The following is a 24,450-nucleotide window of genomic DNA, read 5'->3' on the forward strand; positions in this document are numbered from 1 at the left end:
TCCCGCCTCCCGATTTCTGCAAGCAAAAACCCGGGGGCATATTACTAACAACTAGCGATAATTTTTGTCTATAACTTGTTTAGAGACAAAAATTATCGCCGCACATCGGCGATTTTTATCGCAGATAAACCTTGCTATTATCGCAGAAAAGTCAGCGATATTCATGTATTATCGACCTAATGCTCTTAGCCATGTTATCCACCTCCCATTGGATAACATGGCTAAGAACTGCTCAGGGCAGGTGTTAGATTTTGGAGATATTCGCGCTTAGCGCGAATATCTCCAAAAGTTGGTAATAGAAGGTAGCGATGTTAGGGACTGTTTCCAGTCGCTAACATCTTGGCACGCCACTTTGCATGTCATTAGTGATAAGTATCACTGACATGCAAAGCCGGGCCCAAGATGGTCGCTATCTCCTTTTAGGTGTCACTAACTGGTGTTAGCGACAGCTTGATAATAGGGAAATAATTTTATCTCCGCTTTCATGGTTTTTAAAGCCAAAAAAGCGGAGATAAACCCCCTTGATAATATGCCCCACGATTCCTTGGGGGTTTCAGCTGACAGGGCTTGGTATTGTGTTACATGGTAATTTTTCCATGAAACGTCAGAGGGTCGATGTAGGGGTTCTAGAAGAGGTGATAAACCATTTAAGCCTCATGAACAAGCGCATGGTCTTTTAAAGATTTGTGAAGTACTCGGGGCGGCGGTGTGTGTGTGCCCTCTTTCAGGAGCGGGCGGGGGGGCACTGCCAGCAACTTGCCAGGTCAGGTAGTGTTCAACACGTGCATCACTCTTTCTCTGCTTGCTATTGCGCTCCATGCTTCGGAAAGGTAAGAAAAAGAACGTGCATTTGAGTTTGAAATGTCCGATCCTGCAGCAGCACACTTCCAAAGCCCACACATGACAATAACCCGATTCAAGGCCCCATTCACCCGTTTTTCAAAAAATAGATAACACTCCAACAAATTAAGGTTATAAAACTTTATTAACTTTTAACGATAATGAACAGAACAAAAACTAAAAACATTTAAACATTTATTAACACAAAAAGCAACAGTGGTTAGAAGCTGTCTTTTGTGCGAATAGTCCCAAGGCAGCACAACGTGCAGAGTTCTGGACGGCACCCAGGTGATGTCGCCTGGGTGCCGCACTGGTTTAGGGATCCTACAATGCTGCTCCGAAAATTGGCGTGGGGCGTCCCGGGTGGGGCGGGGGGAGGCCTCGTCAGTAGCGGTCTGTTGTGCGAATAGTCCCAAGGCAGCACAACGTGCAGAGTTCTGGACGGCACCCAGGTGATGTCGCCTGGGTGCCGCACTGGTTTAGGGATCCTACAATGCAGCACAGAAAAACAGCGTGGGGCGTCCCGGGTGGTGCGGGGGGAGGCCTCGTCAGTAGCGGTCTGTGTCCAGTGTCACATGGCTGACACAACATGTACGACAGGCACCCAGGTGATGTCCAGTAAACTGCCGCACTGGTTTTGGTATCCTACAATGCTGCTCCGAAAATTGGCGTGCGGCGGCCCGGGGGGGGGGGGGGGGAGGCGGCGTGAACGGGTCTCCCCAGGTGGCGGCCATCTAGCTGAGTTGCGCTCGCTCTTGCGGCCACAGCGTCTCGCTCACCATGTTGTGGAGTTGCTCCCACTCTTGCAGTGCAGCGATAGGCGGCTGCCACATGGCTGTCAAAATGGCGGACGGCTCTTCGGTTTTGGGCCTGGTCCACTGAAATGGCCCTGGGACACCTTGGAAGTCGGACGCTTGCCTGCTAGGGCTTGGGCTCCATTCTCGAAAAGCGTCCCCTCAGCCGTGAAGATTGTATAAAAGTCTTGGGGGCCCCCGACTCCCGCAGGCTTCCGGTGGGGAGCGGCTGCCATGATTGCTCGCGGAATGACCACGACGGAGCCACGAGATGGTGGTGCTCTCATGCTGACGCCAGCTTCAGTCTGAATGATCCAGAAACAAGGTGGGGCTTTCATCGTTTGGGAAAAAAAAATGTTCTAAACCAATGAAAAGTGTTATTTTTAGGTCATATGACCAAGCCTTCCATCTTTAGGAAACCAAAAGTAAAATGAACCAATGAAAAGTTTTATAAACAAGTCACATGACCTGTTATGCGACATAGGGCTACAAAAAGCGTAGAAAATCCGTTGGCACGTGAGGCGGCGTCAGTAGCGGACCGATTTGCGAATAGGCCGAAGGCAGCACAACGCGCCGAGATCCGGATGGCACCGAGGTGGTGTCCAGCAAATTGCCGCACTGGTGTGGCCATCCTACAATGCTGCGCCGAAAGACGGCGTGTCCAGCTGAATTGCGGTCACTGTTGCGGTACAGTGACTCGAACGCGCCGAGATCCGGATGGCGCCGAGGTGGTGTCCAGCAAATTGCCGTACTGGTGTGGCCATCCTACAATGCTGCGCCGAAAGACGGCGTGTTCAGCTGAGTTCCGGTTACTCTTCCGGCACAGTGACTCGAACGCGCTGAGATCCGGATGGCACCGAGGTGGTGTCCAGCAAGTGGCTGCACTGGTGTGGCCATCCTACAATGCTGCGCCGGAAGTCGGCGTGGGGTGCCCCGTTGGCTTATGAGGTGATGTCAGTAGTGGACTGATGTGTCAATAGGTCGGAACCAGCACAAGGCGCCAAGATCCGAATGGCAAGTCCTGGATGTTGAGTGCCTCAGTTGAGATTTCTGAGAAGTGCTTGTAGAACTGTCTGAAGCTTATTTGCACCTGCTGCAGCTTCACTAGGTCCGGCGGAACTTGTTGCCTTTTCCTTTGTGCTTCTTTTCCTACAATGCGTTTCTTCTGAAGACACGACCAGGTCCCTGAATGTGTGCAGGGGGACGCTATTGAATGAATGAACGCGCCGAGATCTGGATGGCACCGAGGTGGTGTCCAGCAAATTGCCGCACTGGTGTGGCCATCCTACAATGCTGCGCCGAAAGTCGGCGTGGGGTGCCCCGTTGGTTTATGAGGTGATGTCAGTAGCGGACCGATGTGTGAATAGGTCGGAACCAGCACAAGGCGCCCTGCACTGTTGAGCCTTTTTCAATGTCTGTTTTTTGTTCTTTCCCCTCCATCAAAAACAAAACAAAAATACAAGGCGCCAAGATCCGAATGGCAAGTCCTGGATGTTGAGTGCCTCAGTTGAGAGTTCTGAGCAGTGCTTGTAAGACTGTCTGAAGCTTATTTGCACCTGCTGCAGCTTCACTAGGTCCGGCGGAACATTTTTCCTTTTCCTTTCTGCTTCTTTTCCTACAATGCGTTTCATCTGAAGACACGACCAGGTCCCTGAATGTGTGCAGGGGGACGCTATTGATTGAATGAAAATGGCGGCTTGACACAAAGCTGACTCAAGCGTTACTGTTGGTGCTATACAGACAAAAATTGGTTTTCAGTTTGTACATTCTTCAGGTTTTTTTTTCCATCCAAGTCTGATTGAGAGTTTGTAGAAAAATGGCTTCAGATTTTCCACATACTACTCTTCAACATTCTTCCTAAATGTAACAATGTGAAACTCACTAGGAGAACGGCTGTTTCTGTTTCCTTTCAAAATGCTGCCACCAATATTTTCTGAATAGAAGACACCATCTTGTAACATAAAGGGCCGAAAGGGGTTCTGGTCTGGCCGATGGTTGGTGGAGACATTTTGACTATATCTTGGACCTGCCCGGCCTCGCCCAAAATGGCGCCGGTATAAATGGGACTCGTAACTCTTTGCCCGCAAATGTATATCTAGAAAATGTTATTGTAAGTGGCCCTGTCGTATTTTAATTACAAAATGTACGTCCACCGATTCCGCAACTGTTAGACACCTTTGTTCTTGTCACCTAATGGCCCGCTCGTTACGTTCTTCTACAGTGTAAATGTCTCCTCATCATATACGATTTGAGTTTGCTCCGTGGCCGGCCCACGTGGTTATAGGCCCGTATTTGTATACTGACATTTTCACAATAAAGGTTTTTAAAACAAAACACGGTAGTAGTATTTTCATTTGTAAAGTTTTTACTTTTAGTGACTGTTTTCGAATCAGTAAAAGGCAAGTGAAATAAAGCAGTCCAATTACATGACGGATAAAAGGTATAATATGTAGGAACGCAGTAAAGATAAATGGTCAAGGGCAGTTGTGTTTTTCATGTCTGCAACATAAAGTGATCGATAAGAATCTGATAATCAGGCGTATCGGCGACTAAGACAGCAGGCCGAATCTCTTTTACTCAACGGCTCCGTCATGGAAGGAAGAAACGCCCTTTTTCTCGAAAAAGGAATATATTTTACTTGCAAGACAGTTGTAAATTTTCCGGGAAAGTACATTAGCCTGGAATATTATAACATATGTTTGAAAAAAAAATATTGTTCGAAAATAATAAAAACCGTAATTTTTAGGTCATAAGACCAAGCTTTTCATCATTAAATTAACAAAAGTAAAATGAACCAATGAAAAGTTTTATTAACAAGTCACATGACCTGTTATGCTTACGTTACGCGCTGCGCGCCGCGCCTCGGATCACTTCCGGGTGCGCTAACGCGGCGTGTCATAAAACGCATTACGCGACAACGTAGGTCAAGAATATAGTCTAAATGTCTCCACCAACCAGCGTTCAGAACACAACCCCTTTCAGCAGTCCAAAAAGTTCTGTTAAATGACAACAGAGGGGACAGGCAACAAGAACCATCAGTCAAAGAGGGGAGGGCAAGTTCTTCTCTTCCGGGTCATGTTGGGGCGCTACCGGAACTGATCGAATTGGTAGTCTACAGTGTTTCTGGATGTTTCAGACTAAAGCTGGCGTCAGCATGAGACCACTACCATCTCGTAGCTCCGTCGTGGCCATTCCACGAGCAATCATGGCAGCCGCTCCCCACCAGAAGCCTGCGGGAGTCGGAGGCCCCCAAGACTTTTGTAGAATCTTCACGGCTGAGGGGACGCTTTTCGAGAATGGGACCCAAGCCCTAGCAGACAAGCGTCCGAGTTCCAAGGTGTCCCAGGGCCATTTTAGTGGACCAGGCCCAAAACCGAAGAGCCGGCCGCCATTTTGAGAGTCCTGTGGCAGCCGCCTATCGCTGCACCGCAAGAGCGGGCGCATCTCAACTACATGGTGAGCGAGACGCTGTAGTCGCAAGAGCGGGCGGAAAACAGCTGAATGGCGGAAGAGGCACAGTGTAGCAAAAGCGGGCGGAATGGCAACTAAAACGATAAAGGGGCGCCCCACTACAGCTTGTCTTCAGGTCAAACGGATTGTGGGACAAGGTCCAGAATTGAAGAGTCATCAAAAGGCAAAAAGTACCGCCGGACCCCGGGAGCCGGCCGCCTATGTCGGGGGCGATCTCAGGCTACACCAGTGCTATAAGACTTGGGGAGGGTGTCGGAGCCAAGCGTCTTCTCCGAGTCCATGGCCATCACAGCGTCCCTCAGGGGCCTCCGTCAAGCTGTTTAGGAAGGTAACATATTACATTGTTTTCTAATGCAGTCAGGTCCACAAACGACACTCACTTACTTTGAGAATAGTGAAGCTGCAGTAGGTGGAAATAAGCTTCAGACAGTGTTACAAGCGCTGCTCAGAACTCTTAACTATGGCACCCAACATCTAGAACTTATGCTATTTGAGAATGGTAGTGACATCGAAGCATCTCAGGGACCAAAACCATTAACGTACTTTCACGTATGAAAATCTTACTTGGGGAGGGGGCAGGAGCGAAGCGCCCCCTCCCAGTCAGCGCCACCACACCGTATGTTGAAAATCTGAAGCCATCGTTCTACAAAGTCAACCAAACTTGGATTGAAAAATCTAGAAAAATGTACAAACTGAAAACCAGTTTTGGTCTGCATAGCATCAGTAGCAACGCTTGAGTCAGCTTTGTGTCAAGCCGCCATTTTGATTCAACAAAGCACAGGCATTGAAAAAGGCTGAAATTCAGAACTCTAAACTATGGCACCCAACATCCAGGAGCTTGCTATCCGGATCTTGGAGCCTTGTGCTGTTTTCGATCTATTCACACATCGGTCCACTACTGACATCATCTTATAAACCAACGTTATGTAAATAGTTTTTTAATAAAATGTTTTACCCTGTTTCTTTGCTGGTGTGTTGTCTATATTTTTAATATTTGCATAGGGTTTGTCATTATTTTGTGCGGGATGGGTGATGGAGCCGAGCTGTCTTGCAGCCCTCATGGTGTGGAGCTCAGTTCATCTCACTATTTTCGTATTTCTCAAGAAGGGTTGTTCCTAATATTTCTATTTTAGCGAGGTCAAAAAGAGATCCAATTAGTGGCCTACTGATTTTGCTCGATTACTTTTATTTTTTTTACACGATTTTTCACTATCTGCAAAGACTAAACAGAGTATTGCGACTTTGTGCTTGTTTGTAAATAGAGAATGATCCAAAGAGAACCAATTCTAAAACAGTAAATGCTTGGACAACAATCAATCAAATGGAGAGACAAGGAGGTACGACGGATTACAACGGAGGGGAGGGGGGGGGCAGCGTTCAAAGCACATCAGCGTGCATAAATACGAAAATGTTTTTATCTATCACGTACTTGACATTTTAAAGCTTTTCATATTTGCTATTAAAAAACCAATGAAATTCACAGAAAAAACCATAGGTTATAGTGGATATATAGTTAGGAATTTGCATTTACAAAACCTTGAAAATTCAATGAAAAAACCATAGGTTATAGGCCATATATAGTTAGGAATTAGCATTTACAAAACCTTATTTTACTCGCATAAAACCATTGAAATTCCATATATAGTTAGCTAACTATAAGCGCTAACTATATATCGCGCACCCGCAATCCACTGCTGATGATGTCACATATTACATCATTCATGACATGGTCAGTGACATCACTGATGACATCACTGATGACATCTCAAATGACATCACTGATGACAACTCAAATGATATCAATGATGACATCTCAAATGACATCACTGATGACAACTCAAATGACATCACTGATGACATCTCATTTGTCATCACTGATCACATCACTCATGTGATAATACAATGAACCTCTTCAGACTCTAATATAACCTTACATACACTCAGTATAAACAGACACTCACAGACTGTCACTCATCCATGGAGTTACTCACACACCTAGTCAGTCATGCAAAGAATCAATCACACCTCCATTTCCTCAACTATACAGTTATACACATCTTACTTATTCAAACATATAATAACACATATTTACTCTCTTATATAATCCCTGATACAAGCTCACAGTGATCGATACAGCCACTCACACATTCACTGGCTCTTATGTTCAGTTATTTATATATCTCAACTCTCACATGTATTGTGTTTTACATACGTACTTACTTGCACATGTAGCAATGAGAAATCCATTCACTCACCAACACACCCATGCACAGTCAACCGCCCATATAGCTGTTTCCACGTGCACTTTTGAAACCATACATCTAGTGAATCAACTGCTCACACATCTATGCACAGAGTCACGCACCTCCCAGCCACCCACACACACACTCAGCCTCCCATTCAAATATTTGGGCAACCAATCAATAACCCATATGGCCACTCTTATAGCTACTGATCAACACATGCAGCAGCTTACACAACAACAAACATACTGATGCACGAATTAAGACAGTTTACTCACTAACCCATGTACTCAGTGAGACACATTTAATCACTCACTCATACAGTCAGTCATGCACCTACTAAATTCTTCATCCAGACACTTATACATCCACTCATTCTTCAATATGTGAAACATATTTAAACTTTACAGACACATACAATCACTGGATGTTGTGATCAGTGATGTCATCAGTGATGTCACTGACCATGTCATGAATGATGTAATATGTGACATCATCAGCAGTGGATTGCGGGTGCGCGATATATAGTTAGCGCTTATAGTTAGCTAACTATATATGGAATTTCAATGGTTTTATGCGAGTAAAATAAGGTTTTGTAAATGCTAATTCCTAACTATATATGGCCTATAACCTATGGTTTTTTCATTGAATTTTCAAGGTTTTGTAAATGCAAATTCCTAACTATATATCCACTATAACCTATGGTTTTTTCTGTGAATATATATATATATATATATGTATATATATATATATATATATATATATATATACTCATTGAATACTTTATTATCTTTAGCACTTGCACTTTAAATGGATTAGGGCATCGCTTTATTCTGATGTATGGATGAAAATAGTAATGATCCATTTTTAATCAATTAACATACACTATTTTTTGCACTTTTTTGATATGCAATAGTATGCAGCGACCTCCTTGGTGGACTGGATAATGATATATGATATTGTTAAGGACTATTTGAAGATTGGGTAACATTGTGCACTTGCCCGCAATTGTGATACCTCTTATATATAATGTATGTATTTTATTATTTATATACTGATATTATGCACTTTATTTATTATAACTCATTTGTAAGCTTTAAGAAAATATTTTTCAAGTAGTAATGTTCACTTGAGTAGTCTGACTACTATGTCCATGACGAATTGGGAGGAGTTGATGCTCTCTATTTGCATTTAAGACTCGCGTGTTTCTGGCCTCGTCATGTGATCAAAACTGGGTTGCCCCAGTCGAAACACGTCGTACCGCCAGTCATGGAGAAATAAAGCACTTTTCACGCTTGAGTGGTCTGTACCTGCTTTGTCGTGTTGCCTCAAGCTGCTCCACTTCAGGATTTGGATTCCATATATATATATATATATATATATATATATATATATATATATATATATATATCCAAACAAAGTTTTGCCCATTTTAGAAGAGCCGCTCACAGGTAGGTGAAAATTGCGCGTTTATTTAGAAAAGCTGCAAGGCACCTCCAGGGAAAGTTCACCACTTCATACTGCCTTACGCGTTTCGTGCGTGACTGCACTTCCTCAGAGGCTTTCAATCACTTGTGCAATGTTTGCCGTTATTAAATACTGCAACCACGTGCTTGAAGGGGCGTAGGCTCACCCCAGGCATTATGGTCTTCGTAGTAAGTATTACTCAAGTGAGTTGCTTGCAGAAGTGAAAAATATAAAAAATATCACCACAGTGGGTTGGGAAGGCTCCCTGGTAAAGCGTCCTGCACCTTATGACTTTTCCATGCCACCAACCAGTCCCTTGTTGTGCTGCGGAAACATCAGCTGCACGGGTCCATTGAATCATGGCTGGGCTCTTCTCCGACCCGAGCCGGCCGGTTTACATCCAAACAAAGTTTTGCCCATTTTAGAAGAGCCGCTCACAGGTAGGTGAAAATTGCGCGTTTATTTAGAAAAGCTGTAAGGCACCTCCAGGGAAAGCTCACCACTTCATACTGCCTTACGCGTTTCGTGCGTGACCGCACTATCTCAGAGGCTTTCAATCACTTGTGCAATGTTCGCCGTTATTAAATACTGCAACCACGTGCTTGAAGGGGCGTAGGCTCACCCCAGGCATTATGGTCTTCGTAGTAAGTATTACTCAAGTGAGTTGCTTGCAGAAGTGAAAAATATAAAAAATATCACCACAGTGGGTTGGGAAGGCTCCCTGGTAAAGCGTCCTGCACCTTATGACTTTTCCATGCCACCAACCAGTCCCTTGTTGTGCTGCGGAAACATCCGCTGCACGGGTCCATTGAATCATGGCTAGGCTCTTCTCCGACCATAGGTTATAGACCATATATAGTTAGGAATTCGCATTTACAAAACCTTATTTTACTCACACAAAACCATTGAAATTCCATATATAGTTAGTTGCACTAACTATATATCGCGCACCCGCAATCCACTGCTGATGATGTCACATATTACATCATTCATGACATGGTCAGTGACATCACTGATGACATCACTGATGACATCTCAAATGACATCACTGATGACATCTCAAATGACATCACTGATGACATCACTGATGACATCTCATTTGACATTACTGATCACATCACTGATGATATCATTCATGTGATAATACGATGAACCTCTTCAGACTCTAATATAACCTTAGATACAATCAGTGTAAACAGACACTCACAGACTGTAACTCATCCATGGAGTTACTCACACACCTAGTCAGTCATGCAAAGAATCAATCACACCTCCATTTCCTCAACTATACAGTTATACAAACTTTACTTATTCAAACATATACTAACACATATTTACTCTCTTATACAATCCCTGATACAAGTTCACAATGATCCATACAGCCACTCACACATTCACTGGCTCTTATGCACAGTTATTTATATATGTCAACTCTCACATGTACTGTGTTTTACATATGTACTTACTTTGACATGTAGCACTGAGATATCCATTCACTCACCAATACACTCATGCACACAGTCAACCGCCCATACAGCTGTTTCCACATGCACTTTTGAAACCATACATCTAGTGAATCAACTGCTCACACATCTATGCACAGAGTCATACACCTCCCAGCCACCCACACACACACTCAGTCTCCCATACAAATACTTGGGCAACCAATCAATAACCCATATAGTTACTCATATAGCTACTGATCAACACATGCAACAGTTTACAGAACAACAGACATAATGATGCACAAATTAGGACAGTTTAGTCACTAACCCATGCACTCAGTGAGACACATTTAATCACTCACTCATACAGTCAGTCATGCACCTACTAAATCCTTCATCCAGACACTTATACATCCACTCATTCTTCAATATGTAAGACATATTTTAACTTTACAGAAACATACAGTCACTGGATGTTGTCATCAGTGATGTCATCAGTGATGTCATTTGAGATGTCATCAGTGATGTCATCAGTGATGTCACTGACCATGTCATGAATTATGTAATATGTGACATCATCAGCAGTGGATTGCGGGTGCGCGATATATAGTTGGTGCAACTAACTATATATGGAATTTCAATGGTTTTGTGTGAGTAAAATAAGGTTTTGTAAATGCGAATTCCTAACTATATATGGTCTATAACCTATGGTTTTTTCAGTGAATTTTCAAGGTTTTGTAAATGCTAATTCCTAACTATATATGGTCTATAACCTATGGTTTTTTCAGTGAATTTTCAAGGTTTTGTAAATGCTAATTCCTAACTATATATGGTCTATAGCCTATGGTTTTTTCAGTGAATATATATATATACATACATATATAAACATATATCATCTGTATATCTATATAAATACAAACATAAATGCATGCATACATATACTTATATGCATACAGATGCATGTTATTTACATGAAAGTTGAAAAACACTAATAAAAGCAAAGCTAAAAAGCCACCTCATTACAAACAGAATGGCTTTAACTTAAAGAGGGCGAGATCTATTGCATTTTCAATGCTTGTTTACTTTGGTTCCATCAAGAAGGCATTCAGATGTGTCACATATTTGCCATAAATTCTGAATGTTAGCACTCTAGTTGCACATTAGATCACTGTAGTAAAGCTACTGCTCACCAGGGACGTCTGCTGCTGGTATTCAAAGTGCATGTTTCAGTCTGCATGTCAGAATTTTTTTAATGAAATAGAAGAGGATTTGAGAAGTCACTCAAAATGATCCCTAATTTTTCTTTCTGAAGCACTAATCATACTTTCTATGGCAAAATTAACCCCCTCATGTTGTTCCTTTTTAAATTGAGTGTTTTCAGACTTACCACTTCATTCCAATCAAGATGGCTTCTGGTGTGCCATACTTTTGTCATAAGTAAGACTGTTAGCGCTCTAGTTGTTCTTTAGAACACTCTGGGACATTCTGTCATTGGGCTATACTTGGGGTACATCTGGGTGATATTTGGGCTACATTTAGGCTCTTTTGTCTCTGGTGGCCATCTTGGGAGACTGTATGTCAGAATTTTTTAATGAAATTGAAGAGGGTTTGAGAAGTCACTCAAAATGTGCCCTAATTTTTCTTTCTGCAGCACTAATCATAATTCATATGGCAAAATATACCCCCTCATTTTGTTCCTTTTTAAATTAAATGTTTTAAGAGTTACCACTTTATTCCAATCAAGATGGCTTCAGGTGTGCCATACCTTTGTAATAAGTAGGACTGTTAGCGCTCTAGTTGTTCTTTAGAACACTCTGGGACATTCTGTCATTGGGCTATACTTGGGCTACATCTGGGTGATATTTGGGCTACATTTGGGCTCTTTTGTCTCTGGTGGCCATTTTGGGAGACTGCATGTCAGAATTTTTTAATGAAATAGAAGAGGATTTGAAAAGTCACTCAAAATGTGCCCTAATTTTTCTTTCTGCAGCACTAATAATACCTTCTATTGCATAATATACCCCCTCATTTTGTTCCTTTTTAAATTAAATGTTTTAAGACTTACCACTTTATTCCCATCACGATGGCTCCAGGTGTGCTATACCTTTGTAATAAGTAGGACTGTTAGCGCTCTAGTTGTTCTTTAGAACACTCTGGGACATTCTGTCATTGGGCTATACTTGGGCTACATATGGGTGATATTTGGGCTACATGTGGGCTCTTTTGTCTCTGGTGGCCATTTTGGGAGACTTCATGTCAGAATGTTTTAATGAAATAGAAAAGGATTTGAGAAGTCACTCAAAATGTGCCCTAATTTTTCATTCTGCAGCACTAATCATACTTTCTATGGCAAAATATACCCCTTCATGTTGTTTCTTTTTAAATTAAATGTTTTAAGAGTTACCACTTTATTCCAATCAAGATGGCTTCAGGTGTGCCATACCTTTGTAATAAGTAGGACTGTTAGCGCTCTAGTTGTTCTTTAGAACACTCTGGGACATTCTGTCATCGGGCTATACTTGGGCTACATCTGGGTGATATTTGGGCTACATTTGGGCTCTTTTGTCTCTGGTGGCCATTTTGGGAGGCTGCATGTCAGAATGTTTTAATGAAATAGAAAAGGATTTGAGAAGTCACTCAAAATGTGCCCTAATTTTTCATTCTGCAGCACTAATCATACTTTCTATGGCAAAATATACCCCCTCATGTTGTTTCTTTTTAAATTAAATGTTTTAAGAGTTACCACTTTATTCCAATCAAGATGGCTTCAGGTGTGCCATACCTTTGTAATAAGTAGGACTGTTAGCGCTCTAGTTGTTCTTTAGAACACTCTAGGAGGCTGCAGTAGAACACAAAGGAATCAACTGACAGTCTCTGTCCTTGTTGGATGTACATGTTTTACTGAGAATGTCAGACTTCATTTTCACATGACTGAGAAAGATAATGTGAATTTACAGAAAATATGCTTTCAGTTTAGCTTATAGATCCCCTTCCAAACCACTGTGGGAAAATCATGAGATATTAGTTTTCTTTCAAACAATATTCATGATATCACAGCAGAAGGTTTTTTCACATGGTAAAATCACCTTAGAACCCACCACAATTCCTAAAACGAGTATGGTACCATCAACAAATGATTTATAATGTAACTAAAGTCCTAAAACCCTCTATTAACTACAATGCTTTTTAATGAAGTGCTATCATGTATATTGGTCCCAAGATGGCTGCCAACACTTCTTGGATGAAGTGCTGACAGCCAATCAGATCAGATGTGTGGTTAGGCTCCGCCCAGATATATATCTTTTTTTGAACCCAAATTACTCAAAATCCACTGGAGCACATATATTGAGACCTAGCAAAGGCACATCGGGCTAACAGTCCCTACAATTTTGCCAAGTTTCGTGCAAATCCATTCAGCCGTTCGAGCTAAAAGTGAGGCCAACCGCCCTATGGAAATTAACATGGGAAAAACGCGTTTTGGGACCCCCCTTTTTTCTCGGCCCCCCCTTGATGAAACCCCCCCAAATTGTCAGGGGCTGGTCAGAAACAAAATGTTCCATTTTCCTGGAAATTTCAGCCAATTCCGTCCACAAACGCCAAAGTTATTAGACATAGAATTTTAAAAAATCCCATAGAGAAAAAATCCTAACTATATATACCTACTGGCGATCGCCAGTAGGTAATATATATATATATATATATATATATATATATATATATATATATATATATGCTGATCTCGTTCATCGTAGCAATGCGAGATGAGAACGTAATGACATCATCACGCAACGTTGGCTGCGATTTTTGATGTGTTTTTGCCGATTTTGACAGCTTTACAGCTTGTAACGCGCACAGTATTTTATTTAAGAAATCTTCTCCACACGTTGCGCAACTGTTCTCAAGGACGCGCATTCAGTGGAAAACAAGGAAAAGAAAGGATTGTTGACCTATTTTTGTAGGATACATTTCACAGTTGGTATGTACATTTTAAATATAAAGAAATTTAAAGGGATTACAATCTTGCTTTTCCAAGCTTAAAAGGAAGTGTAATTTATAACCTGGGAGGAACTAAAAATACATTTTTGGGAAATTCAAAAGGAACATAATATTTAATTGTTATTAAAAAAGAAAGCATCAGAAGAAAGTCAAGTAATATTTTAAAATATCTAAAAAGATAATTATTTTCATTAACTGACATTCAAATTTTAAATACGTTTTTCTAACATGGCTAATAATCAACAAGTAATTCACTTGAACCACTTTCTTCCTGGTAATGGCAAACCTGTGGAGCCATGGAAGATATGGTTTCGGAGCTTTGAGAATTATTTAGTTGCCATTGATGCAGAGGAATATTCTGCCAAGAGGAATTTAGCACTTCTTTATAGTCATCTAGGAAGTGCTGGCAGGCAGATTTTTGACAATCTACCAACATCAATTCCACCACCTGGAAGAGGAGAGGGTTGGAATGTTTACACTTACTCTGTTCAAAGACTTAACAGGAAATTTCTAGAACAACCAAATGTCATACTTGAACGTTTGAATTTTACAAAAAGAAAGCAAAATCCTGAGGAGAGTGTAGAGGATTTTATTTTAGTCTTAAGGAACATGTCAGCAAAATGTAATTTTGGAGCTTATTTAGACACCTATATTAGGGATCAATTTGCGTATGGGTGTTGTCATAAAAAGATTCAGGAGCGTATTTTGAGTTGCAGGGACCCAACATTAGCTGAAGTAATTGATATGGCAAAAAGCATTTAAAGGAGTATTATTTCATCGAAAAGTATTGTGAATGATAATGTTTCACCTGTCAATCTTGTACAGAATGATGTATCAGTTAATGCTGTCTCTTTTATAAACAGATTTAGCAGGCCACAACAAAGGAGAACTAACACTTTTTGTTTCAGGTGTGGGTCTAGAACACATCTTAGTAATAGTTCCATTTGCATTGCTCTAGGAAAGAAATGCACAAATTGTCACAAGTTTGGGCATTTTAGTAGTGTTTGTAGAGCAAAACGCACTGTTCATGTTAGCTCCATTGCTACATATGAATATTGTGATCAGGATGATGTTGTGTCAGGATTTGATGTTGTTCCGCTTGAGTCATCTGTACAAAATCTCAATATTAATACAATAGAACTATCCTCAGCTTTACATGAAGAAAAGGAGATTTTGGCTATTGATTCAGGTGAAATTTTCTCTGATCATGAACGTGCGACTGAGCCTACTTGTAAAGTTTTGATTGGGAACAACTCACTTGACATGATGGCTGATTCAGGTGCCCCAGCCACCATAATTTCTGACAGCATATTTGATGAATTGTGGACTTCATCTACTAGTCTTTATAAAATTGATATTATCCCAAAAGCATATGGGAGTAAAGACATTGAAATGCTTGGTTTCTTTATGTCAGAAATATCTTGTCTTTCTTGGTAGAAACACTTATACTAAAGTATATGCAGCAATTAAGGGTAAACATTTAGTAGGGTGGCAGGACCTTGCTAGAATGAGTTTAAAACTTGTCCCTGGGTCCAAAAATCCAGTACAACTAAATGACACTGATATTTCATCAATAGATGAGGACAATAATTTAATTATTAATGACATTATTAAACAGTTCCCTGAAGTTTTCAATTCAAAAATAGGTCAAATTAAAAAATTTGAACACCTCATTAAACTTAAACCAGGTGCCATACCTGTTTCGCATAAATTAAGGTCTACTCCCCTTAGCGTCAGAGATGATCTGAAGAAGCTATTGGAGAATATGGTTTCAGAAAAGATAATTGAACCTACAGATTCATCTCAATGGGTTAGTCCCATTGTGATTGTACGGGAGAAAGATTCCAGCATTCGCCTCTGTGCGGATCTTCGTTCTCTCAATCAAAATATTCTCATTGACTGTCACCCTCTTCCCAAAATCCAAGATCTTCTGACTGGTATTGATGGTTCAAAATATTTCACTTTGCTTGATTTGCGCAGCCCATATCATCAGATTTCCCTTTCTCCTCAACCTACTGATTTGACAACTTTTATTACGCCATTTGGAGCCCATAAATATTTAAGGTTACCATTCGGATTAGCCTCAGCGGCGAGTGTATTCCAAAAGTTTATGGACTCCTTATTTAGTAACATCAAATCTGTTCATGCATACCAAGACGATGTCTTGATTTTTTCAAATACAGAAGAGGAGCATGTTAAAACTCTGAAAGAAGTTCTTTCACGTTTTAGAGATGTGGGAATCACCTTAGGTCAAGATAAATGTAAATTCTTTAAATCAGAAGTAGATTATCTTGGTCATTCCATTTCTTGAAATGGTATTAAGCCAAAATGTTCCCTCACGAAAGCTATCTCAAATGTTCAGGTACCCATTAATAAGGAAGCATTAAAATCTTTCCTAGGGATGACGGAGTATTATTCCAGGTTTATCCTGGGATACTCACAAATTGTCAATCCTTTACGTGATCTTCTTAAGAAAAATATGAAGTTTATCTGGTCTGATATTGTGGATAAGTCTTTCAAATCAATCAAGAAATCTATTCTTGATTCTCTCTCTAGGCTCCCACTTCAAGAAAATTATACTGACCCAAAATTTAATGAGGTTGAATGTGTCGTAGCATCGATGAATGATTCTAGTATTGAATTTCCATTTTTAACACAGGAGGATTGGATTAAAGCTTATGAGGATGATAAAATTTTGCAAGCTGTTAAAAACATGATTATTTGTGGTTGGCCTAGAGAGCGTTCGTTACCTGCTTCTCTAAAGTCTTGTGCGAAGGTGTCTCAGGATCTTTCCATTGTTAATGATGTCTTAATGCGCGGAGACCAATGTATTCCTCCTTCTTCAATTCGCTTGAAGTTGGTTGAATTCGCGCATGAGTGTCATCTGGGTATAGAAAGCACTTCTAGGAAACTCAAGGAGCATTTTTGGTGGCCTGCTTTAGACAAGGATGTCACGTTATGGTTAGATAAGTGTGATTTTTGTTTGCTATCAGATAAACATTGGAAGATCAGTAAACCTCCGCTTCATCCTGTATCTGTGCCTAAAGAAGCATCGGCCTAAAATCGCACTGGATTTTGCAGGCCCATTTGATCTCCTGTCGAGCAATGATCGATATGTCATTGCCCTCATTGACTATCATTCGAAATGGGTGGATTTTGAGTTCTGTGACTCGCCTACTTCATGTGCTGTTATTACGTTTTTTAACAGAGTCTTTCATTCAGAAGGATTACCAAAGGAAATAGTCACGGATAATGGATCTCATTTTTGTTCATCAACTATGCAGGATTATCTTAAGAGTCATGACATCAGGCATTTAAAGGTGGCCCTTTATTCTCCTTCTTCCAACGGGCTCATCGAGAGGATGAATAGATTCATAAAAGAGGGCATTCAGACTGCTTTGGCCTGCAATTTACCTGTTAAGTTATTTTTGAGGAAGAAAATTTGGTCATATTTGATCATACCACATTCTACGACAGGGATTTCTCCTTTCAGACTGCTTAAGAAGAGAAATCCTAATGGTGTTATTTGTTCTAACTGGCTAAAAGATCTCAAGAAAGACAGTTCATCTTGTGTTGCATGTCAAGATAAAAGTATTTTTAAGGAAAATGTTTTGGTGAAACAGGGTTCACAAAAAAGTACTTTGATACATCTTCTGCATCGGTTTTAAAGGACTTTCAAGTAGGTGATTGGGTGATGTATAAAAATCCGAATAAGGTCAAAAAGGGCCTTTCAAAATTCTCTTCACCTATTCAGGTTGTCAAAACTTCAAAAGGTTCACTTTTTCTTGAGAGGAAGGGGTGGTGGAGTAAAAGAGCAGTTGTCAAAATTTCTAATGAACAAGCAAAGAGAATACTCCCGTACAAGCCTCCTTCTAGTGATCTTGATTGTTCACATTTTCCTTTAGTGACTGCATCTGATAACGTCTCAATTCCTGTTTTACCTTCCACTTCCTTTTCAGATATGGACTTGCATGTCACCCCTGTTACTTCCCAGATTACTTCTTCAAAAGAAATGTCTGGATCACATAAGACTTACCGTAACTGTTCTACCGTGTCTAATTCCATCCTTCTTGACTCTCTCCGCTCCCTTGGTGTTGCTGGATCTGCGCTGGCCTGGATTGCCTCCTTTTTAAGCGGACGCACCTTTCAGGTATTTTCGTCAGAAGCTGAATCTGCTGTCTACTCATCAGCATACGGCGTCCCCCAGGGGTCGATTCTCAGCCCTTTGCTGTTTAATATCTATATCAGACCCCTTGCCACCATCGTGGAGGACGTCGGCCTAACAATCTATTCGTATGCTGACGACACGCAGATAGTGTTCTCTCTCTCTAGCAGTGAGGGCCACGAGGTCTCTGCTTTGAGGTCTGGCCTATCACGCGTTGCTGCCTGGATGCACGACCATCTGCTCAAGCTCAACGGTGATAAGACCGAGGTTGTTATTTTGGGCAAAAATAAAGATCCGTGGGGCCCTCGACATTGGCCCTGCGACATGGGTCCTCTGCCGAATCCAACCCCCGTAGCCCGCAACCTCGGCTTTCTTATTGACGATAAGCTCTCAATGAGACAGCAGGTAACAAAGGTCGCTGCAATCTGTTTCTCCATCTTAAGATGGTTGCAGAAGATCTTATGGATGTTACCTTGCTCTACTCGGAGAACTGTTGTCCAGGCTCTTGTGATCTCCTGCATCGACTGTGGGAATGTGCTTTATCTTTGGGCCGATAAGGCCACAATAAACAAACTCCAGGTGGTGCAAAACTCATCAGCTCGTTTATTGTGTAATGTACCCCGGAGATCTTCTGCAGCCAAGGCTCTGTGTGACCTTCATTGGCTTAAGGTCCCGAACCGCGTACAATTTAAAACCTTATGTCTTCTTTTCAAAATTCGGCAGGGCTCTGCTCCTAAATATCTGCAGAACCTGGTTCAAGTCTATGAGCCTGGTCGTACTTTAAGATCCTCCACCAGTGGCAATCTCTTGGTCCCTAGAATTAAATTGGCCAAAATGGGCGGCCGCTCGTTTTCCTATCTTGGTCCAAGGATGTGGAATGCTCTTCCGCCAGCTCTGAAAGCTGAGACTGATCTCCTTTTATTTCGGAAAAAATTAAAGACTCTTTTGTTTAATTGATCCTTCTGCACTGTCTGTTCTGTTTGGGCTTTTTGCTTGCTTTCTTCTCTTGTCTGTCCCTGGCGCTGGGAAACCCATTGAGGGTAGCTGTGCGCAATACAAGTTTAGATAAATAAATAAATAAATTCCCACAAGGTTTAGAGTTTTTTATATGTCTTAACAAAACTTTCATTTTTTTTAGGTTTTCTTTTCATGTTATAGGAAGGGAGATGATGTAGTGTTAGTCTTTCTTTAATGTTCTTTGTTCGCTCACTGTTATGTAATCATTCACACTGTTCCACATTCCACATGTTGCATCCTCGCAGAGAGTGTATCTTCAAACATGTTTATGTTTGAAGATGCATCTCTCGTGGGTGACCTTCCAGGTAGTAACACAGCTGTTGTAAGAACTCATTCAGCTGTTGGACTGACTTGAGGGTGGCAGCACTCCTGTGATATGCCTGTACATTGGAATAAACCTTTTACTTGGATTATATTCTGTTTCTGCCTACTTCAATTCCTGGATTAATTCATACCTTACAACGAGGCTGTCACGTAATGCAGCTAGAAGGAGAATAATCCTCACTTCTCCAATGACAGACAAGGCTACTTGGTGAGCGGGGAAGGGCACCCTTACCTAACCGTAGAGAACCAACAGCATTCGTCCTCAGAGCCACATTCTTCTTTGGTTTTGAAGGCGTTTCCATCACGCAAGCGTTGGGTCGCTAAGGCTCATGGGACCTTTAGTCCCAACATTGTTCCGGTCTCAGAGCCTATCCCGAAATAAGGATTTCGTTGTGCGCAGTTACCCCAGGGGGTACCGGAACCAGATGGGGCGCACTTGAGAAGATTTCATGACGATCACTTACAAAGTAAAGCCTACCCTATTTGGCTAATTGACACATTGACAAAGCAGAAAGGCAGATCATATATTCTGTTTCATTGCTATAATACCTGACAGCACTAACAGAATAATTATTGCACCATATAGAGTATCTTAAACTGAAACCTTTGCAGGACTGGTAACCAGCTGACGGATGTCAGCACAGGTGTCAGAGGGCCTTTGTATTTTTAACCCATCAAAAGATGGGCTGCTGAGTTTGGTAGTCTTTGGAGATATATCAGATGATAGTTTTGCAGACCCAAACAAACTGCATTTAAGAAATCTATACTGGACAACACAATATGCCACAATTGCTCTCACCCCTTTACAGTGAGCCAGATAGTGAAACAGTTACTCCTGGGGTGAAAGGTGGAAATCTGCATGCTTTCATGATGCTAGAAATATGAACTCAAAGCAAGAGTTCTTTATTTTATCACTCTCAGATTCTAGTCTTCTTGTACCAGATCTTGACAAGTATGAGATCTATTTTCAGAAGGATGCACCACAAGTGTGTTTTTGCTTACCTACTACTACATGATAGGTTTTTGTTTGCATTCAGGTGAGGCTTGTTCTAAAGCATTAAACTGTTTATTGTTCACAACCATTCTAATTTAAGGCAAAGACATTAAACCTTATTTACATATTGTTGGCATAACTATATGCCATGAGTCCAAAGGATTAAATCAGGTATCATGGGGTACATGTAGGCATTAAAGAACAGTGGTGACAATTCTGGTCCATGCTAAATGCCATACTGCAGTGGGACAGGATATCTATATTGTGTACGTTATTTTTGAGATTGCTGAAATGAAAGAAAGGAACAGAACTAGATCACAAATGTTCCCTGTAATCCTACCATTAATATCTGGTGTTCCTTTGTGATAAAAGCTGTGAATAAATCTAATCAAACAAGGGAGATGGCATTAACTTGCTCGAGTTCTAGTCTTAGATCATCCAGAAATAACATTGTGGCTGACTCTATCCTCTTCGTCAACCTTAACCTGCCCAGCGATGATCCAGCTGATTGTTGTACTTAAAAAAGGGTTGCATTTTGGAAATCACCACCAGAATGGGGTGATTGCCTAAGGTTTTGATTTCTCTTTAACACTAAAACCTAACACATGAATATATCCAAAACAGAAGGTCCTAATTGTAAAGACAATTGTTCTATATAGAGATGATAATTACTTTATTAGCTCTCTTTGTTCCCATGTCTGTCAACTGAGGATCAAAGCTGCAAGATGTTAACCGGTTAATTACTGCTGATCTAAATTTCTTAATGTCTTTCTGCTATGCAGATTAATTAATGCCTTGTAGCACTTTTTGCACTGAGAGGGGCTCTACATCTCTGTACATAGTTTCACATTCCTAAAGATACTGCACATAATTTGAGTTCTTTTGGTTTATGTCATTTCAGTGCTTCAAAGGGATATACAAAATAATTTATGCAATGCCTAAATGAATGTTTCTCTCTACATCTGAATGTTTCTCTCTGCATCTGAAAAATCATTGCGTCAATATTTTTACAAACAGGAAGCAGTTGCCAAGGCAGAGAAATTAGTCAACCTACATGAAGAGTATCAACGAGGGCTGAAGGAGTTTGAGGAATGGCTGCAACAACAAGTAGAAAAACTGGAGTGTCTGTCTCACCTGGAGGGTGATGCTCAGATGCATGAAACAACGCTCAGGGACTTACAGGTGCGTTGGTATTTGCTGAAGTGATGATTGTATTCGCCATTTTGAAAGTTAAGTAAACTATCCTGCAGGTAAGTATAATTGTCCACACAAGGGTGTGCAATAGGCATAGTGGCAAAGCCAAGATTAGACTTCTGGCCCTAAAGATAACTTTTTAACCGTCAGACCAAATATCTCAATGTTTAAGACATGGCATCTCTGCTTGTCACTCCATACACAAAACGAGCACTGTGCAAAGACAATTGTGGTAGTAAAGATATTGGTGGTAGTAGTTACGATATGGTGGTCTGGTAGCACAGGTGCAAATGCTAGTAGTGGTGTTAGTGGTAAAAGTGCTGTGGCAACAGTGGTTTTAGTTAGAATGGTGTAGCTTTGATTGTGGTGATTAATATGGTGATAGTAGTTATGATAAGATTGTGATAGTGGTAGGGTTTTTTTCAGATTTGGTGGTTAGAGTGATGTTGGCAAAAGTAGTAGTAGTGATAATGGTGGTTTTTGTGGTAGTGGTGATAATGCTGGAGGTAGTGATAATGACAGTTATAGTGGTTCTGGCAACGGTGGTGGTGCTAATGGTTGTAATGGCGGTGATGATTCAGTGGTGGTAATGGTAATGGCACCATGATTACCATTGAGTTGGGATGAAAACATCTGTTAATCAGCAGCAAGATGCCCTAAGAGGACTATATGTGCATTACAAATGTGCATGTTATGGTATGTTACTCTACGTTAGGCTATGTCATGTTATGTTATGGTGGGATGAAGGTATTGGTGGTGATAGTGGTCCTGATGATAGTGACCATGTTACTGGTGGCGGTGGCAGCAGTGACGACAGTGGTGGTAATGATGGCGGGAGTAATAATGGTGAAGTTAGTAGAAGCAATGGTAGAAATGATTGTGGTAATGGTGGCAGTAATCTGGCGGTGATAATCATGGTGCTAAGGTAATATTGTTGGTAATGGTGGCAAGATCTATTTGGCTCATGTTATAAAAAAAAGTAAAAACCTTAGAGTGATTGAATTTTCCTCATCAGAGGCAGATATAGGAAAAGAATAAACTCAAATGCATTTTCTGCAAGCACCTTGAAGAAATGACAGTTTGGTGTCTGTTCAAACCTCAGTTAGTCCAACTCTCTCTTGCACAATTACAAAAAAGCCCTTGCCAGTCATCTCACTCTTGTTCCTTTCTAGCTGAGTGACATTACCCCTGATTTTCATTAGTTCATTCTGCTTTAGTATTTCTATAGCATATAGTAATAAAAACTGAGAGATAAGTAAAGGTTGTGAGAAATTGCTCCATAAATTACTGTTCACACTAGTTACAATCGAATAATAGTTTTAAAGTACTAGATAAAGAACTTGATAAAACAAATGTCGATGTCTGGGAAAGATCAAGACATATTAATAACCCACGTTGTTTTTAGGAAACCCCTCACCCACCTACCTGGTAGGTGGCATGCTTCATGATCAGGGCCCAGCTGGACCACCTAATGTAATCCAGCTGTGCTTCAACGCCTGTGTTACAGCGGAGCAGGTTGTTACTGTGACAAAAGTGAAGTGCTATGTGAAGTGTGATTATATGTTAAAAATGTATCTAGGAATTGCCCTTATAAAAGTTTTAATGGAAGGGTCCTAGGACATGGGTAAAAAACAGCAATGGGATAGGCGTGAGGTTTAAAATGTACCTCTGTATCTCTTTTTGGGTTTAGGTCTACTAGTTTCAGCCTTCGGGTTTGGTAAAGAGGCTTTCGTCAGGACCAAGGCGTGTGGCGTAACAAAAAGGACAGCCACAGTGGTGCAAGTATCAGCACACAGCCTAAAGTGTGCTGTGAGTGTGGTAACTTACAGATCCTTAGAATGGGGTACCTGGGAAGGGAAAACATTTGTTAGATGCAGGCACACTAAGAATAAATGATCATGCATGTCTTACATTTTTTATGTAGCGCTCCAATATTCTTGAAATGATGGCATCATGCATGTGACTGTGTGAAGGCATGCATGAAGGTTATCGCTAAAATGGCCCTGCGTGGCTACATTGTGCCCCAGTGTTGGTTACTCATAATAAAGTCCAAAAGGTGCTGGTGGACCAACTATGGTGCGATATGGCACATTGGGTGACTTATTTTGTCAAGAACATGGTTAAAAATAAGATAAAAAAAGTTTTAAAAGTATTTTTTGATCCAGTGATAGCGCGTGATATTAGACAGGCAAGCACCTACTGACAACAAATAACATGAAAAGCAGCCTCACTCTGGCTCTCTAAGGGTGCAGCCTCATGGATCCCTACGGAGAGCTTGTCCCTATTTCGACCCTAAGGAAAAGAAGGTGTTTTTGGCAATTGAAATGTCATTGTGGCAGTAGTGTTTATAGTTCAAGTTCAAGTTCAGAAATTTGTATAGCGCACTACTCACCCAGAGGGTCTCAAGGCGCTTGGGTGAGGGTGGGTGCATTACTTATCGAATAGCCAGGTTTTTAGCTGCTTTCTAAAGGAGAGGTGGTTCTGTCTAAGGCGGAGGTGA

The 24,450-nt window shown here is 41.1% G+C and overlaps 1 protein-coding gene across 1 annotated transcript in view; it reads left to right on the plus strand.

The window, feature by feature from the left end:
* SYNE1 (spectrin repeat containing nuclear envelope protein 1) overlaps window positions 1–24,450 on the plus strand; it is a 2,319,318-nt gene that overhangs the window by 1,176,929 nt on the left and 1,117,939 nt on the right. The window contains exon 66 of the mRNA XM_086926873.1: window positions 21,774–21,938. Within this exon, the coding sequence (XP_086782999.1) occupies window positions 21,774–21,938 (165 nt within the window). The remainder of the gene's footprint in view (window positions 1–21,773; window positions 21,939–24,450) is intronic.

The sequence above is a fragment of the Lissotriton vulgaris genome, chromosome 6, assembly GCF_964263255.1.
Source record: "Lissotriton vulgaris chromosome 6, aLisVul1.2, whole genome shotgun sequence".
NCBI classification, from domain to species: domain Eukaryota; kingdom Metazoa; phylum Chordata; class Amphibia; order Caudata; family Salamandridae; genus Lissotriton; species Lissotriton vulgaris.